The sequence below is a fragment of the Seriola aureovittata genome, chromosome 3, assembly GCF_021018895.1.
Source record: "Seriola aureovittata isolate HTS-2021-v1 ecotype China chromosome 3, ASM2101889v1, whole genome shotgun sequence".
Taxonomy (NCBI): domain Eukaryota; kingdom Metazoa; phylum Chordata; class Actinopteri; order Carangiformes; family Carangidae; genus Seriola; species Seriola aureovittata.
Window position 1 is genome coordinate 8,001,756 of NC_079366.1, and position 17,755 is coordinate 8,019,510.

Genomic DNA, 17,755 nt, shown 5'->3' on the forward strand with positions numbered 1-17,755 from the left:
ATTAAAGAGTTTTATTTTCTTTGTTTAAGAAAATAACAGCATTCTGTTGTATTCCACAAGTTATAGCAATCGAATAAATAATGTGTTGGTTTTTAAAATAATCTATTTTCTTCATATTATATATGTTTTATGTAGGCTATATTCTTCTTCATGATGGTCAGAAGTAAAAAAAAAAAATGCAACATAATATCTTAATGCTTGGATAAATTATCAAATAATAGTTATGTCTTCACCAAGTGGTTCACTATAGCACAGTTGTTAATATATAGGACGGGTTAACAGGAGAATCATTTCAAGCACAGCAAATTTGAGTTAGTGTTTATACATAACTTTATTTAAAGTGTCTATGTGAACACGTTTTCAGGACAACAGAGACATTGTACTGAACTGAAACAAACAAACTGTTCGGCTATGTTTACCTACAAATATATTTAAAATAAAGCATCCATCTGTAACGCTTAGAGAAATGGAGGCATGTTTTTGTTCAATATAATGATCTCGTGAAAGGGTACAAATTAATTTATATTTGTTTAAACCTACCTATAATATATTTATCAACCTCGTTACAGAAGGTAAAGATAGACAACAATAACACAAAAGATACAAATATATGCGACAAAATATGGGCATACTAGTGACATCAGATGATATCAGCTTTAACAAGCAAATATCAGCATTAGTGCAATATTTTTCACTGGTATTTTTGTGATGTTTTCTTCTAGGAATGCATCACTTAATACAACTTTTAAATTAGTGTCCCAGTAAAAGTATAACCCTTCATTTGTACTATGACAAATGTGAGAAAATGCATATCTGTATGGTATCATTTGGGCTGAAAAGTGCACTCTCATTTAAAAATGATGGTCATTTGTAGCTAATGGTAGGCTAACACAGCATTATAACAAAAACCATTTCCACTGCCTATTATAACACCTTTAAAGAAACGTATGTACTAATCAACTGGTCATGAATCGCTTTGCAACAGTGGCACCTAGAGGACAAGAGATGTAATGGGAGTCATTTCACAAATGCTAAAACAGATTGAACAGAAACAGAAGGAGAACATACAAGGAACTCTGTGATAACATTTCAGAAAGGACACATTAGTTAGTTAAACCTGTGGTTAGTTCTCTTCGTGTTGTTTTCGTGGATCATCCTGGCTTGCTTGACAGAGAGGCGAGTGTTGTGGAAGGCACACTGTCTGTCATGTCACGACTGGGCTGTCACCACCATCATCGTCTCTGTGGCTGCACCAAAAACAAAAAGCACAACACCAGTTTTGTACAGTAGAAATTCATTAGTTTAATGTAAAAGACTATATGATTTTGCAACATACTTTAGATTAAATAAGTAGAATGGACATGTGTTACATATCTGTGTAGTCTTTATAACGTGCATCATTATGAAACACTTTCTGTAATAAATGAAAGTGTTGGAGTGTCTATGAGTCACACTGGCCTCACCAGCTCTGAGCATTGAAATGTAGCTGTCTGAGAATAATCCTTATCCTGAAGATGTCCATTCTACTATCTCTAGTTCAACACAGACAGCTGCGTTCATAGTTGTGCTGCTTTTAACTGATTACCTTCTTTAATTGTATTATTACATCACTGAGCAGCTTTTTACAGTCCAGATAGACACCTTTGGCTCTGTGGATACAGGCAGAAATACATCTGGTCAGAGCCAAACACAGCGTAGACTCTGATTCTGTTTTCTTTTCAAGGGATAAAGTGAACAGCAGTAAAGTGTTCAAGACTCAAAATAGCAGAAAACTATGAACAAAACATTTAGATGGACTTAACATTTTTACATTTGATGCAAGTTTCTAAGTAGGTTTAACAAGGTGGGCTGTTCATTGCACCCGTCTTCATCAAGCACTGATTGAGAGTCCTTAGGATCTGACAGCTTTCAAATTGAAAGGTTAGTTCATGTAAAAATTGAAGTGTCAGCTGGGGCATCATTAAAGATGTCAGCTCAGAACAGAGGAGACACAGGTTGAAAGTCACCCTGTGAAAATGTCCATCTCATCTTTCTTTAGCTGATTGTCTTTCTGAGTCTCTTGTGTATTGAAACACAATAATTTATGTATAATTACTTCAGTGAAGTAATTATTATTAGTTACACCTGTGAGGTACAAGTCGGTGTGTAAATGTTTACTGTGCTGCCATCTAGTGGCTGAAATCCTGAGGGATTTGAAATGTCAAACTCTTCCTGGTAAAAAAAATAATGAAACTCTGGTTCCCCTGTTTAGCATTCATAAGCAGTAAGCAAAGATTATAATGTCATTATAAGCAAATATAAAATGACATAATTAAGTGTTTATTAATGTCAACAACTTTACCTGTGAAGACATAAATATTACAATTGTGTTTTACTATATTGTCATTAAATTTCTCTTTATACACCAGCCGTCAGCTGTTATGGATTACAGTGAATGACAGTAGTTTACATACATTAATAAACATATATGGCTGCTTACAACTATATTATAGCATGTCATAAACTATATATTAAATGTTTATATGCTGCTTATGAATGCTAAAAAGTCAAGTGTTACCAAAGTTACCAAAAAGGGGATCAGTGGACAAACATACCTTAGTCAATTATTTTTAAATATTGTCTAATACAAGCTGTGATTCATCACCTTGAAGTTACATTCAATTTTTGAATGTAGATAATGAACATAATATGGGATTACACATGCATTAGTGCAATTTCATAAACCTGTCACAAGTATTTCTTATTTGATATTATTATATTGTGGTTAAATTTGAATGATCCACTTTCAGTCTAACAGGCTTGTTTGTACTAGGGAAGATCAAATTTGGACACCTGTGGGCTGATGAATCAAGATAATCTGCTCATTTCTGTTGTTTCCACTTTTATACAAAGTCCCAAAAAATTATCAATTAAACAGATACTAATAATAAACAGTACTGTAATGATTCCCTTGCCTTAGATGTGACAAAACATTAGGAATATATATTATGTAACTTTGAAGGTGATGCTAAGATAGGCATGCGGTGTTCAGAAACAGTTGACTGGGAGCCAGTGTGTTCTTACTTTGTCCCTCTACCAGTGACACCACCTCCTTGGCCTCATGTGTTAAATCCACCTCTCCTTCACTGACCAGCTCCTCTTCCAAAGCAGCAGGTGGCACCACCTCCTCTCCTGCTGAGGGAGCGGAGTGGCAGGAGTGGCAGTGCTTTGCCTCATGTACTGGAGCCTCTGATGAAGGTTCTGGTTCAGCAGCTGAAAGAACTTCCAGATCTGATCCAGTGGAGGCTGCAGCCAGCTGAGCCGTGTCCACAACTGCTGACACAGCTTCAGCTGTCTCCTCTGCCGAGGCTTCGTCTGCTCCCTCCTCCACTGATGTGTCAGCAGCGGGCGTCATCTCATCTGGCAGCGTCTCATTCTCTGGAGCAGCTTCAGCAGTGGTGGTGGCCTCCTCTGCAGGTGTGACTTCCTCAGCTGTATCTTCAGGAGGTGAGGCCTCTGTCGAAGAGACAGCTTCCTCAGGAGCAGCTTCGGGATCCGCTGTCCGATCCTCATCTGTAACCGCTCCCGCCTCCTCCACTGCGGGTGTTGAACCTGTATCTTCCTCAGGAAGAGACGCTGCTGCTTCCTCCTCTGCTGCAGCTGGAGCAGATGCCTCTTCGGTCATCACCTCTTCAGCAGATAGAGCTTCTACAGCTTCTGCATCAGCCACTTCCTCAACAGCACCAGCCTCTGCAGTCTTCAGCTCCTCCTCGCTCACTACAACTGCTGGCTCTTCAGCTGCTTCCTTAGCTACCACCTCTTTGGTCACCTCCAGGATTTCTCCTTCTACCACCTCCAATGTGGATTCCAAACCTTTTCCCTCTTCCTCCATTTGTCGGACAGCTTCCACCAGACTCGTCTCACCAACAGAAGCTGCTGCGATCTCAACTGTGGAGCTGGCCAGGATCTTCACAGCTGTGAGCAGATCTGGCATAGACTCTGAAGTGGGGAAGGAGAACAGGAAGTAACGGCTGAGAAAGATATGTCTCATAGAAACAACATTCCAGTCGTCAGTATGCAGGGAAATTGCTTTAATATCAAGATCAAAATATATATCAAATATGAAAATTGTGACTGCTGTATGATGCAAACCTGTACTGTAATAGTATTGTATTTTTATATTCACTATCTGATTCAACATCTGTTAAACATAGTCAATTATTTTCTTAGTGATATACTGAGCTGTTTTGTTTAAATTCCACTTACCTTGACCACATGCCTATCACTGGATGGTCTACAGCCACCACAGACTCTACAGGAGACTACCTGCCCAGTTCATGCTCCTCCTTTTAGAAAAGGTTGTCCTGAGACAGAAGGTATAGCTGGTGAGCACTCTTCACACTTAGAAGAGAATTGCTTTGATAGCACTGAATTTCAATATAGAAACATTTAATATAGCTTTACAGATATGGAATAACCCTGGATGAATTTAATGGTGATCTCCACACAGCGTTCGCAGATTTTAGTTACATGGCATTTATGTGTTGGTAAACAATGTAATGGGAGTCAGAGGTGTAGTCTGCCACTCGGTGTCCTGTGATGTTCCCGTCTGTCACGCCACCCTGACGAACCACCGGGACACCCTAAAAATGAGCACTGTAATCTTGGATTAGTCTTATCCTGTCTGTGAGGCAGCTTTAAACTGCACTGGTCACTCGTCAATGTAAATAAACAGCCGATACAAATCTATGTTGTAACAATGGAGTCCATGGTGAATTTCCGAGTATAGTTGTAAGCATGTGGTGGTTCAAGGATTTATTAAAAATCTAACTTTTTTTTTTTTTTTCCCCCAAATCTTGTTGAGCAGAACCTGTTTTCTGAGTGCTGCCCGTCTCTGCCTGCTATACATGATGAATATATTTACTCTAGGTACATTTGTGTCTCTCGCTTAGATTTATACCTTGTTTTTTGTTGTTGCACACAAAAAACATGATGCGATTGCTGATGGACTACTAACATCTCAGCAAACTCTTCTTTCAGTTTTCAATCTTCTGAGACATGCCTGTGATAAAGGGCTATACACACTCACTTGATCAGAAATGATCTGAGCATAGTTCTTAAGGTCTTTGTCAGTCAATCTTCCACTTGGATTCACAGGAGCATGAACGTGGCACTGGGATTCTTCAGGAAGGGAAACATTTTCTACAGAGGAGGGTGCTTCTATATCTACAGTGTAATTATCACAATATTTACTGTGTCACATTCTTCACATGTTGTGTTCAAAGCAACAAGCAAAAGCATCTAGGAGTGTTGAAAGTATGTAGCCCTGGACAGATCAGATACTGATTCAGATCCAATTTTGGACAAAACCTCCCAGAATTTTGATAACTGCAAACAACATTCAAACAAAAAAATTAAAAAATCATAACTTCAATTATACATACATTCACCACACAAGAATAAAAATGCAATATTGAACCAAAAAAAGAGTAACTTTGTCTTTATTGAAACACTTCAAACTCACTTATCATCCAGTAACTGTATTAATCATAATGACAACTTTCAATGTTCAGACGTAGAAGTGATCAATTTCCTTTTCTGTAGTGTTCCCTGAAAGTTTAGCTTCACAGTTAAAGAGACAAGATGGAGCAGAAGTGTCTTTAAAACACTGAAGAAAAATGGCTTTCTGAGAAAAGGCTGGAAAAAATATTGTCATGATGTAGACACATGGGTGAGTTATATGAAGTAGGTGCAGGCTGGTGTAGCTGCAGATAGATAACTAATAAGGTCATAATGGAAATAAAAGTATGTGAATGTATTGGGACAAAAAGACAAAGTAAAATTCTGAAAATGAGGGAGGAAGAAAATCCCATTTTAACTTTGTCTCACTCTGAAAAAAAAAAAAAAAAAAAGATTTTATCAAGACCAGACGAGAGCTGCAGACTAGAAAAGAAACACTAGCTGGTTTTTGGTCACTTTTCACAGTGAAAGTTAAATCTGAATGAAGCAGACTGACTTCATGTTTCATCTCAGTACTGTTTTCATTATAATCATAACCTAGGCAAAGATTCACGAGGACATAGCTGGAAGTAGGAATTTGCTGAGCAGAGGAAGACCAAGTGCAAAGGATGTCAAAAGAAACAAAACAGTTTCTTAAATGGACTGCATCCATCCACCCTGCTGACATCTTTAGAGTAAAGTAAAGGAACAAGATGCAGGACCATGTCCTGTTTCTAAGGGCACTTCAAATATTAATTTACAGAGAACAACATTAGTTATCAACTCTGTTCTATCCCTTATATGACCTACTGCAACACTCCTCTATTAACTGTACATCAGCCAAACCATCGTTTGGATTAGCTCTGCTCTGGTGAAGATCATTTCTATAGAAACCCTAACCCTGAATTTTCCAAACTGAATCTGTTCAGACAGCCTAATGCCAAATCTTATGGTTTGGCTCTGAAGGTTGGGGTGAGGTAAAGGGAAGAAAGGCACCTGAAAACCGGACAGATGAACCCCAAAGTGGTATTCACTAACCAACAGGAAGTGAAAACTAAATGTTAATGCTCCTTTACTAAAATAGGGGTTCATGAGTCCTTTTTTCCTGGGCCAAGAGAGGTGGGACACAGCACAACTAACTCCTCGCCCTCCTTTCTGGCCAAACTACATTGAGCCATGGCAGCTCTATGCAGCCACCTCTGCAGCAGGGGCGGCCTCAGCCTCAGGGGCCGCAGGCTCAGTCTCTGCCTCAGCGGGGGGAGCAGGAGGGACCTCATCTACTGCAGCCGTACCAGCGCTCTCTGCTGAGGGGGCCTCTTCTGCGGGGGCCTCTGCTGCGGGGGCCTCTGCTGCGGGGGCCTCTGCTGCGGGGGCCTCTGCTGGTGTCTCCACTGCGGCAACGACTTCCAGAGCGACAGGAGCAGCTTCCTCTATCGCTGCAGGTGGAGCGGCTTCTTCTGTGACTGCTGGCTCCACCTGAGCCTCGATAACGGTCACCTCAGAGGCTTCTTCAGACACGGCCTCGACGACTGGTTCGGCAGCCGTCTCTGCTACTGCATCAGCAGGTACCAACTCGGAGACGACCTCGATGGCCGGCGCTGCCTCCTCCACTGGGGCGGGTTCAGCTGCCTCTGGTGCTGAAGAGGCTGCAGAGAAAGAGTAAACAGAAATGTGTGAATGCAACCTTCTTTGACAGAGCTGTTGGTTACTTGTTATGTGCACAATGAAAATTAACAGCTAGTATAATGTACCATAGATTTCTTGGCCTGTTTTGGCTGTTTGGACGCGTGTTTCAGTTTTTCCTGCGGATAACTGACAGAGTCAGGAAAATCCTTCTTTGCAGCTACAGATATAGATGTGAGGGTAAATACTTTTTCATGCATACAGACTAATAGCTCTGGGAATAACAATATTTGGGCCATAAAATTAACTTTCCTCAGAATGGAGTGGACGTAATGAGACAAACATGTCTGCGATGAGCGCGAGGTGAAGAGGTCAAACTGTTCTTCCAATCCATTCAACTATTTCTGTTGACCTCAGATAAACCTGGGAACATCAAAGCACTGGAAATCCAAAGGAAAGGGACAAAATCTGAAACTGTAGCCACCAGCTGCCTCCCATAATCCAGTTGGCCAGCTGGGCAATAAAGTTTTTTTTAGACCTCTTTTTAAAAAAAAAAAAAAAAAAGGGAGAGAAAAAAAAGTGCGATTTGAACTATTTGACCTCAAATTCCTGTCCACTGGTAACACACAGAAGGTCAAGAGCTTAGGTCTTAAAGGTCTAAAAGGTGGCGCAGCTGCTGTTAAAACTGTCAACATAATATGAGTAAAGAGGAGGATAATCCTTAATCCTAACAAGTCATCAGAGGGACAGAAATAACTGCTGACGGCGTCACTGTTGCTACAGGCTGGTTGGTCTCTCGCTAAAGGAAATGCAGTTTTGGTTTATACAGATAGAGAACTATCCTTAAAAAAGAAGTAGTTAAAAAAAAAAAAAAAAAAAATGTACTTGTATTTTTTGAGGTAATGATAAAAAAAAAAAGAAAAAAAAAGGTGCAATCATTGTTAAACTGAAATAGTGAAAAACAAGAATGTCATAATGAAAACATTCATGCTCCACTACGACAGTGAAATGAGTTTCAGTGCCTCTGAGTGTCGATGTAGTCCTCCTGCTCATCTGTTGAACACATGGCTCTGTGGCGCAATGGATAGCGCATTGGACTTCTAGTTAAGCTCTGGAGAAGTGATTCAAAGGTTGTGGGTTCGAGTCCCACCAGAGTCGTGCTTTTGGAAAGTAACAACAGTTAACACTTGGACACTAACTAAATCCGTGTGTTAGGACGAGGGGGATTTGTCTGGTTTCCACTGCGGGATCATCTGAGACTGATCCTGCGCTTACATAAATATAAAGTCTGTTACAGCAGAGAAACAACTGCGAGAAAAGCTGAACGGGGAAATGAAGAGCCACAGCATACTAAACGTTACTTCATTAATAGCAATGGATGTGATATTGATACGAATTGCAGTTCTTCACACGTATTTGAGTCGACACAGATTTGTGATGTAACACCAGGCTAATTAAGAAACTACAGGACGGTACAGCTCTAAAAATGTGACTAAACTTTTGCCCTGACAGCAACAGTTTTGTTTCCACCAGTGAGCCTCAACTTTAATGCCGTCTTTATTACACTCACAACATCCAGTGAGAGTCATTATGATAACATGTTTTCTTTGATCTCATATCGAAGCGGTGGGTTAGCTGTCAGTTCCAATATCAGAACATTAAAGTGAGTGATTTAACAAGGAGCCAAAACAGGTCCAACGACCCACCTAATTGTACACTAAATTACACAGTAAAGACGCTCAGTGATGACTACTCAGATAATGTGTCCGGAAATATGAACCTCGATCACAATCACTTTAATCACCAACACTGTGTGCATTAAGATGTTTCTGTGAAATTGTTTGTTTTGTTTCCTTTAGATTTTTGCCCAGTTACGTAATACAATCACTGGCCAGTTCAAAGACCAAATCAGTACCGTCTCCAGCGCTGTAGGGAGCAGAGCTTTAGACTAAAAACAACACTTCCAGGCCGCATGTACACAACAGAACCAGTGACAGTGGCCGCTTATCCCCATCACAGGCTAGTTAGCTGCTCTGGGCGCAGAGCCACAATCTCTCCAGGCTCAAAGTGGCTGAATGGACAAATAATTTGCAGACAGAAATCAAAACAGACAAGCAGATAAAGCTATTGAGAGTGATCATTCAACCATGTTTGATATTTGGGGGGTAAAGCCAGAACCAACTCAGAAATACAGTGAGATCTTCTGCTTTCTCTTCTTCTGTTTCGTCTGTATCAGATGAAAAAGCTACAGAGGCTGTTCATTACCTCATCTGACAACTATCAACCATTTTATTTGAACCATTTCATTCATCAATACTCAGTACATATACTGTGTAGATGAAGCAAAAACATGGCTCTTAAAACCTGATTAAAACCTGGATATCCGAGTTTTGAGGTTGTCAGATACAAAAATATCAAAGAAAAAAAAAAAAAAGATTATGTCATTATGTGATCTGGGGAAAAAGTAAAAGTTCTGTATAGTACGAATCAATCTCTCATGAAATGTGTGGAAGTGATAAAACTGATGGGTTAATGTTTGGTATTTCCAGGCCAGCTAGCTTTGTATTAAAAAACAGAAACAGAAAGCGAAAGCTACGTAATGTGTTAATTTTATGTTGGTGTGTCCACCACTTTGATCCAGAAAAACAAAATATCTCCTTGACAATCAGATGGATTGCTATGGCAATATATTTGGTAAAGACATCCAGAGGGTGAATTGTAATCACTTTGGAGAGCCCTTAACTGTTCGTGTAGTGCATCATCAGGTCTGAGGATTTGTCCAGTACGTTGGTTTATAACCAAATACCTGCGAAACTAATCTACTTTGTGTTTAATGCTAATTAGCAAATGTTAATCAACGTTAGACAGTGAACATGGCAAACATTATACCTGCTTAACTTTAGCATTTACTTTGCAGCCTCACTAGCATGGCTGTAGACTTTTAGTCTTGTATAATTGTAAATATTCTATGTCTGTAATCTATTCATTTCAGTCTAGACAAATCCCCAAATTCAAATTAATTTGTTTTTATATTTTGGGCTGTCTGCACTATCTTTAGTAAATGCAACCACACAGTTTGAGGTTTCTTGTACTGAATGTTATGCTCCAGAGATTGTGAGAGTGTAGTGTGTGTGTGTGTGTGTGTGTGTGTGTGTGTGTGTGTGTGTGTGTAGCTGACCCTTTGCTGGGGAGCCCATGTTGGCCAATCTGTCCTCATAGCGCTCACTGTCACCGTTGACCGTCTTGTAAGCCTGAGGGAAGGAGGGCAGATATGCACTTCTTACATTCCATCACACACCAAACGATAACAGTATAAAATGGTGAAGGTATTACAAAATGTCACTTAACACTGACATTCTGGCTATCATGAACCAGCACAGCTGATACAGACTAGTGATTTACCAAGAGCCTGACAGTAAACAGGGAGAAGGTCTGTCCAGACATTGGCTGCATGTGGCAGAGTTTGTCTGAAAGCACAAAGAACTTTCTCTTTGCCTTTCAGCATCTGAGCTGAACACAGTGCAGTCTGTCCTGAGGCTGCTCCCAGCTTACAACAGTAAACTCACCACAGTGTAAAACTTCAGAAAGATGATCACAAATTAACTGGTTCAATCATTACATTCTCACGTTTTCGCTCAAGTGTTGACATACACTGTATTAAAGGCCCCATATTGTATTAAGTGAGATTTCTTTTTTGTTTATAAGCAGGTCTAGGTTCTATATAATACTGTGACAGTATCAAAGCCTCAGTCCACAGAGAAATGCAAAACAGCCTGTATTCAGAAACTAAGCCTTAAAATGAGCCGCCAGGACTTCTGTAACTTTGTGATGTCACAGCAAAGCAATCGCTGCTCATAGCCATTGCCCCAAGCCACACCCACCAGGACCTACCATCAAACCTTGCAGAATTTGGTTTCTCTTGAGTGTTTACCTGAAATCTGCTATATTTTTTATTTGATAACTCAGAAAACAGTGAGCCAATCAGAAGAGAGGCTCAGAGCCTCCTCTCTTCTGATTGGCTCACTGACCTGTTACTAGAGCTCCAGAGAGAAGCCTGCGAGAGGAGATGTAAAACTACACTGAGATGGTTTTTGGTTCTTAAAACCACAAATATATCTTCAAATAAAACAATTGAAATGTGTAAAATATGGGACCTTTAAAGTACTTCACACACACAAGAAAACCCCTGATACTCATAGAAATCATAGCAGAACAACACAAGTATAAAATATCAATAAAAATCTGAAATTTTTGATGCTCACATAGACGACTGCAGCAGTGAGGCCTCCTCCACACAGAAGGAAGTACGTCATGTTGGTAGAGCCACCAGGAACGCCAAAGGCCATGTGTCGCACTGGAGCCGCTGAGAGACACAGGAGAGCGGAGTGACAGGGTTAGTATGGTAAATCAACAGGGACGCTGACCTTTAGTAAAGAGATTTACATTTATTCATAAATACAATATTTCAAAACAGATTGTAACGAGTTATTTGCGCCGTCATTGAGTCAATGACTGAACACAACATTGATTATTGTATCCCTAATCAAAATGAAACAAAACAACTATGATTCATTTAACAATTTAGTGGTATTTCATTTGTGAAACTGTCAGTCCATGAGAAGCATCATTTGGCACAATGACCAGTGCATTCTGACAGTGTCAACATGTCCGCTAATCCAGTTACACAATGAATCTCTGGTCATTTGTAGCAGAGGAGATGGAAAGATTTAGCTGTAGCCAAGCTAAACACAGAACTCTCCCTTAAATTAAATCCCCCGCAGCAAACACACAAACACCGAAACGCTTCCTGCGTCACAATCCTAGACTTGCATCAAAACAAACTATTTCAAAACGATTTGCTGGACTTGAATTCATGTGAACTAGTCCTAAACACATATGTCAGGACTAACAGGGGATCTGTTAAAGGCTTCTTAATAGGCTATTGTTACTGTGGTGGATCGGGGAGCGGCTTGTAAGTCCTGTAAAAAGATTTACTGGTGTTTAGAGGATTGCCAGTGGTGCATGCAGGGGAGGCCATAAATAAATCCACCCTGCATCCCAAACACTGCCTCAGCCTAATCTCTTCCTACCTAGTCTCTCTCACACACTCACACACACACACACACACACACACACACACACACACACACACACACACACACACACACACACACACACACACACACACCAAAGAGTACATACATGAATAGTACATGATATCCCGACTTACACACTCTGCACATGGTTTACGCAGCTAACTGAGCAGACCAGCTGCAGCAGTGAGAGAGCACGATGTTCGGTACAACCCGCCCCCTTTTTGTTCTTGCCATGTTTCATACATGTGTTCAGGTAAATCATAACTCCTCCTGTGACTTTAACACTGACATCCTGTATGTACACAAAGACCTGAATGATTGTTCACCTTGCAGTCACAACACTTCTAACCCGTCACTGATTTTCATAATATGTAAATCAATTAATGGATTCCTGTTCCACCAGGAGCACTAATGAATCGAGTGACATCCTCACCAGTCAGTCAGAACTCTTGAGAGGTGAAACATCTACGAGTATGTAGAACCGAGTCCGAACTTTGAGAAGAACGTGAAAGTGGTCGCACGTAGTGACGAACCTGCAGCTCCCCTTAGCTTTTCAGAGCTTTATAGGCTGTTTTAGCTCATTGTTTAGCTGTCCGACCCCCAACTGTACTGTTTTTGGTTCACTGTCACCGCTCTCATGGTGCCGTTTTCAGAAATAGCTACTGTACACTACCGGCTCAGCACCAAACAGAAGACAGACAGTTAGCGATGATGGAGCATTTAGGAGCTGGGAGTCAGTGGAGACCACAAACAGAGCTAAAAGAGAGTGACTTATATTTGCCAGGTGGCCAGAAACACGGCCCCAAATTAATGAGTATGTTGCTATTTAACTGCTGGATGTGTAAATAAGAAACAATTTGTTAAAAGCAACTTAAAAAGGTGACGATATGTCAGTGTTGTGGTCACAACTTGTTTCCACTGCCTCCAAGAGGATGTTGCAGTAGTTATGACCAATAAAGTGAATGTGAGTTTGCCATTTTGGTAAACACTTGTATTCGTTACCCTTGGACAGAGCCAGCTACATTTTTAATGAAGAACATTTTTAATATTGACATTTACCACTAAAGTGAGACATTGATAAATATACGTGAGTAAAACAGAGCTGAACACTGTCCTGTCATGGACGCTGAGCAAATGCAGCAGTAAGTCCTCTCTCCCTCCTCCTCTAATACCCATGACACAGCAGCACCATGCAGGGACAAGGCCAAGTACAGGTTATTTATACAGGTAATCAGTTAATCCTTGTGGTGAGGTTCCAGCCTGTAAAAACAGACATGCATGTCAGGCAACAACAGACAAAGATGGGAAGCAGTGACACATGTGGCCATGCATGTTGGATGAACGTGCGCACTCCTGCCTCTGTTTGTCAGCGTATATGTGCTGAGTGTGACAGAAGGACAGAGGATAATAAGCAGACCAGCAGGACAACCATGACAGGACCTGTCACACAGTCCTGCTGCATATAAGTACTACCTACAGGCTATTGTGCTCTGTTTGTGTGCTGTGCAATTAGAGCGCAGTAGCCTACAGCATCTACCTCTGCTCCCTTTCCTATATTCACTACATAAGCTTCAAAGTAGCAACCGGTTATCGAGATCTACTTCAATGGAAGCACAAAAGCTTCCATCATGGCCGACTGTGGTCTTCCATGTCATACTGAGGTTTGTGCAGCATCAGTCAGGACTTTGCCACAAGTTTTTAAAACAGGAAATTGAAGCAGCAGTTTGCCCTCAGGCTGAATTCCACATGCTCACAGCACAAAATGAAGGATGATCTGGGCAGGAACGCGTGAAAAGAGAAAGCGTCCTGAAAATACAAGTGATCAAGTCTCAAATCCCTCTGCTCACATGCAAACTCTCCAAAGTCAGGTTTAAAATGTAAATTATTTAGTTATTTATTCATGTAATATTTTATGAAATATATATATGTTAATATAAAGAGTTGTACATTTTATTTATTTTGCAAATAGCATTTTTAATAAAAGGCTGAAACTTGTGTAGAGGATAGCTGATCTCCATGTGGTCCTACTCATTAAAGAGTGCTGGGACACCGTGTTACTCTGACAAGGTGTCCTGTGAAAATGTGGAAACACTGGACTACATGTTAGAAACTTGAGTACTTGCATTTGAAGCAAAAATGAAGCGTGCTTAATGTAGCCTACAAAATAAAAAAAACAAACAAAAAAAAATAAAATCAAAGCGATTTTTTTGTTGTCTGCGATGCACGTTTTCATAACCAGAGTGTGTGAGAACTGTCTGTTCCCAAAGCAGGACACACCTCCTTGTTACAGACTAACTGCTGCAGCTCCACTCTGCACAGTGGAAAACCCACAAATATATCTGTTTCTGCGACTTTCACACACTTTCACATGACCAAGAAGATTAAAAGATTTGAATGAATCACTGCTGCACAAATCATCCTTTTACAAACAAGAGTTAACGTTGCAAGTAAGACAGTTGTTAGAATTCAATTTTTGGCCAGTAAGACAGTTAATTTGAACCAGACTGCTAAAACGCACGTGCCTGATTACTTAATTAATTACTTCACTTAACTTCACACACAATCGAGCAGTAATTGAAAAGTCTCTTAACAATAACCCGACTCACCATTTCTGGGTGTGGGTTTGAAAGCCCTCCGTGCCAGCGGCCCCACTCTCTGCCATGCCCGTCTGCAGAACATCTTTGCTCGGTTATCGGTGGCAGGTTCACGAGTGTGTCTCTGTCTCTGTGCGTGTGTGTGTCTGTGCGTTTCCAGCAGGTTTTGAAGATACACGAGGAGGAGCGCTCAGTTGATGATGAAGACACCTCCTCTTCAGAAAAGATCAGCTCACCACTACGACATCTACAGGCCACGAGGGAAAATAACAGCATTTGAAGCCAAAAAAAAAAATTTCCAATAATATTCTATGGAAATCTGAGGTTTCTTCATTTACTGTGGATTATTTTAGAAGAACTTTTCTAACTGTAATTATTTATGTATTTATAGTAATATTTTCTAATGCTTGTGTTCGGACTCTTTTGAGGCAGATTTTGACCTGTTGAATGTAGCACTTTTGCAGTTTTTGATATGCTGTCTAATTCACTAATCATTCATAGAAATCACTCTTCAGAATGGGATATGACATCATGTTGACTCTGCTGTGATTGTGAGGAGGATCAGACATCCCTCATTCTGGTTCCAAGTGGATTACAGTCCCATTTGGTTGCGTGGCAAGAGACAGTGAGCTGTGGTTGCGTAATACACACTGTGCCAGAGTGTTATTGTGGGCCTGCATTGTGCACACTCAAAAAAACAAACAAACAAGACAAAGTTAACCCTACCATATGGGACAGAACATACGCTGAGTTGGTTTGATCCATGTTTCAATATTTTGATCCAACCTGGTGAGTAAAATAAACTAGTCTGGGTAAAATATAACCCATGCCCGGAGTTATTTCCTCTCTCATTGCCTTAACACTTTTATATTTAATAATAATGATTGTAATTATGATAATGGTATATTATATGACAATTATTATTTTTGTGTGATGAATAATAATTTCCCATAATCATGCAAACACACACAATACAACATTTTTATTCAAACTCTTGTGTCTTTGTATGAAAAGGCTGCTCCATTCCCTTTTCACTTGGCCCTGGTTTTGTAATTGTTATTTCATCAGTATTTTAGTTGGATGTGTCTATTCATTTTTCAGGCTCAATTATTCAATACATTGGTTGTGAGATGTGGTTGATCTTTGTTTGTAGGTTTGATATGTTGGATATGTTGGAAGGGTTGGCCCACTTTGTATATTTTCAGTTGTTTGTCTAGGTGAGTGGGGTTGATCAGCAGCTCAGTCAGGGAAAGGGGAAACAGGTGTGTGTCATTAGGTCCTCTTAGTAGTAGCTAGGGACTAGGCATGAGTATGTGGGAAGAGGGGTAGAACTGTTCTGCAGCAGGTGACACTGGATTGAAACTTGTACAATATCTGGTGCTTATTGTAAAGTGGGAATTGTCAGCAGTAACAGAAGTGAGTAGGTAGTGGTTGTATGGGGTTTGGTGCTTGGACAGGCATGTGTAGGATTTGCTCACCCCCCCATACTTACCTGAGCTGGTGGTAGGCTCCGGTCAGGTGAAAAGGAGAAGATCAGCTGCCAGTCAGGTGACAGTAGGGAGGGACAGAGCAGATGGCAGCTTGTTGTGGGACTGCAGATTTTATTTCTCTGACATTAAAGCTTAAGTTATTTTTTTGTTGAATTTCCCAAGGTTCATTTTTCTTCTATTTGGCAATATTTTTGTTAATAAATTCACATTTTTTTGAGCACTTACTCCGGCCTGCTGACCTGCTTTATTTGGAAAGTCCCTTTTAAAGTTTCCAATGCCCAAATACTGTCATCTGCCCTCTTTATGAGGTGGCGGCACTACACTTTGTAAACGAAATGTAAAATTTAGAAATACTACTCCTACTTTGAAATAGTAGTTTGTAATAATCATTTCATTATTGTTAATATTACTTTAATGTTTGTCATTAACATTAAAACCCACACAGCTTGTGTAGACACCAGATCTCACAGGCAAAGTAAGTAACTTCAGTCATGCCTCTGTGTTTAAGAGACTTAGGTAATGCTGTCATAAAAATCAGCTCCAAATCAAATAGTTAGCTCCTGAACTCCTGTAATCACCACAGGGTTATCTAGGACAGAACGTTTGAAAGCAAAAAAATAACAATGTGAATGTAAAATAAATGAGAAAATGATACTGTAAACATAAGCCAAGGACGAGAACGCTGAACTGAGATTTCAGTTCAGTCCTTTAGATTTTATTCTTTGCTTACAGTTTTTTCTGTTTGCCTTTTTTATCATTTACATTTTTGTCTCATTTACCATTTGGTTCTTTCCTTTACATGTTTGGTTATTTGATAATTTATGGGTTTCGTTTTCACATTCATGATTTGTTATTTTGTTATATTTTAATGTTATATTTAGTATTTTTTCAAACTATGGCCCTAAATGACCTTCAAGCATATAAAGCAAGTACAAATGTCCACCTTTATTGAAGTAGAAAAACAAAATCAAAATTTACAGGCTGCATGTCAATAAATAACCTGTTGCACTCCTCAGTGGTCTGAAGACTTTGCTCCTCTCTTGTAAATGGCTGGTGGAAACAGGCTGGGCCTTTTCTAGCAACTAAACAATTTGAGCATAATACATAATGTTGCATTGACCTTTAAATAGTATGCTATATATCACAATTGATATTTCTTAAACAGTATTTTTGACTTTTCTGAAACACTATCCAGTGAGTCCTATGTAGAGGAGTAGTGAGCTCATCTGTGGAATAAAAAACAAACAAAGAAATGCATATAGATAAATACATATAAAGCACTCTTACTAGAGCTAAAGCTATCTTTGTAGCTGTAAGGTCTAAAAGTTAGCAGCCAATACTAGCCTAGTGTCCAACGGTTGGTTAATTCTACCCCTGAAATGTCCAAAAGTAACAGTAATTGACCATCGGTTTTGTACTAGGCTACTTTTCATCATGCATTGTGGGATACTATGAGTCCACTATATAGGGTATA

The 17,755-nt window shown here is 39.9% G+C and overlaps 1 protein-coding gene and 1 non-coding gene across 3 annotated transcripts; one reads left to right on the top strand and one right to left on the bottom strand.

The window, feature by feature from the left end:
* Window positions 1–5,463: 5,463 nt before the first annotated feature.
* On the bottom strand, window positions 5,464–15,037 carry LOC130163240 (fibrous sheath CABYR-binding protein-like). 2 transcript variants are annotated; one of them, XM_056367260.1, is made up of 5 exons: window positions 14,804–15,037; window positions 11,364–11,464; window positions 10,280–10,352; window positions 6,808–7,124; window positions 5,464–6,777 (listed from the first exon to the last, which is right to left on the bottom strand). In XM_056367260.1, the coding sequence occupies exons 1-5, from the start codon at window positions 14,874–14,876 to the stop codon at window positions 6,664–6,666; spliced, it is 678 nt and encodes a 225-aa protein (XP_056223235.1). In that variant the 5' UTR covers window positions 14,877–15,037; the 3' UTR covers window positions 5,464–6,663. The 2 variants fall into 2 exon arrangements, with proteins under 2 accessions (XP_056223235.1, XP_056223225.1); XM_056367250.1 differs by having other exon boundaries at window positions 5,464–7,124.
* On the top strand, window positions 8,168–8,259 carry trnar-ucu (transfer RNA arginine (anticodon UCU)). Its single transcript is given in 2 exon segments — window positions 8,168–8,204; window positions 8,224–8,259. It is a non-coding gene; the product is annotated as a tRNA-Arg (tRNA).
* Window positions 15,038–17,755: the final 2,718 nt, after the last annotated feature.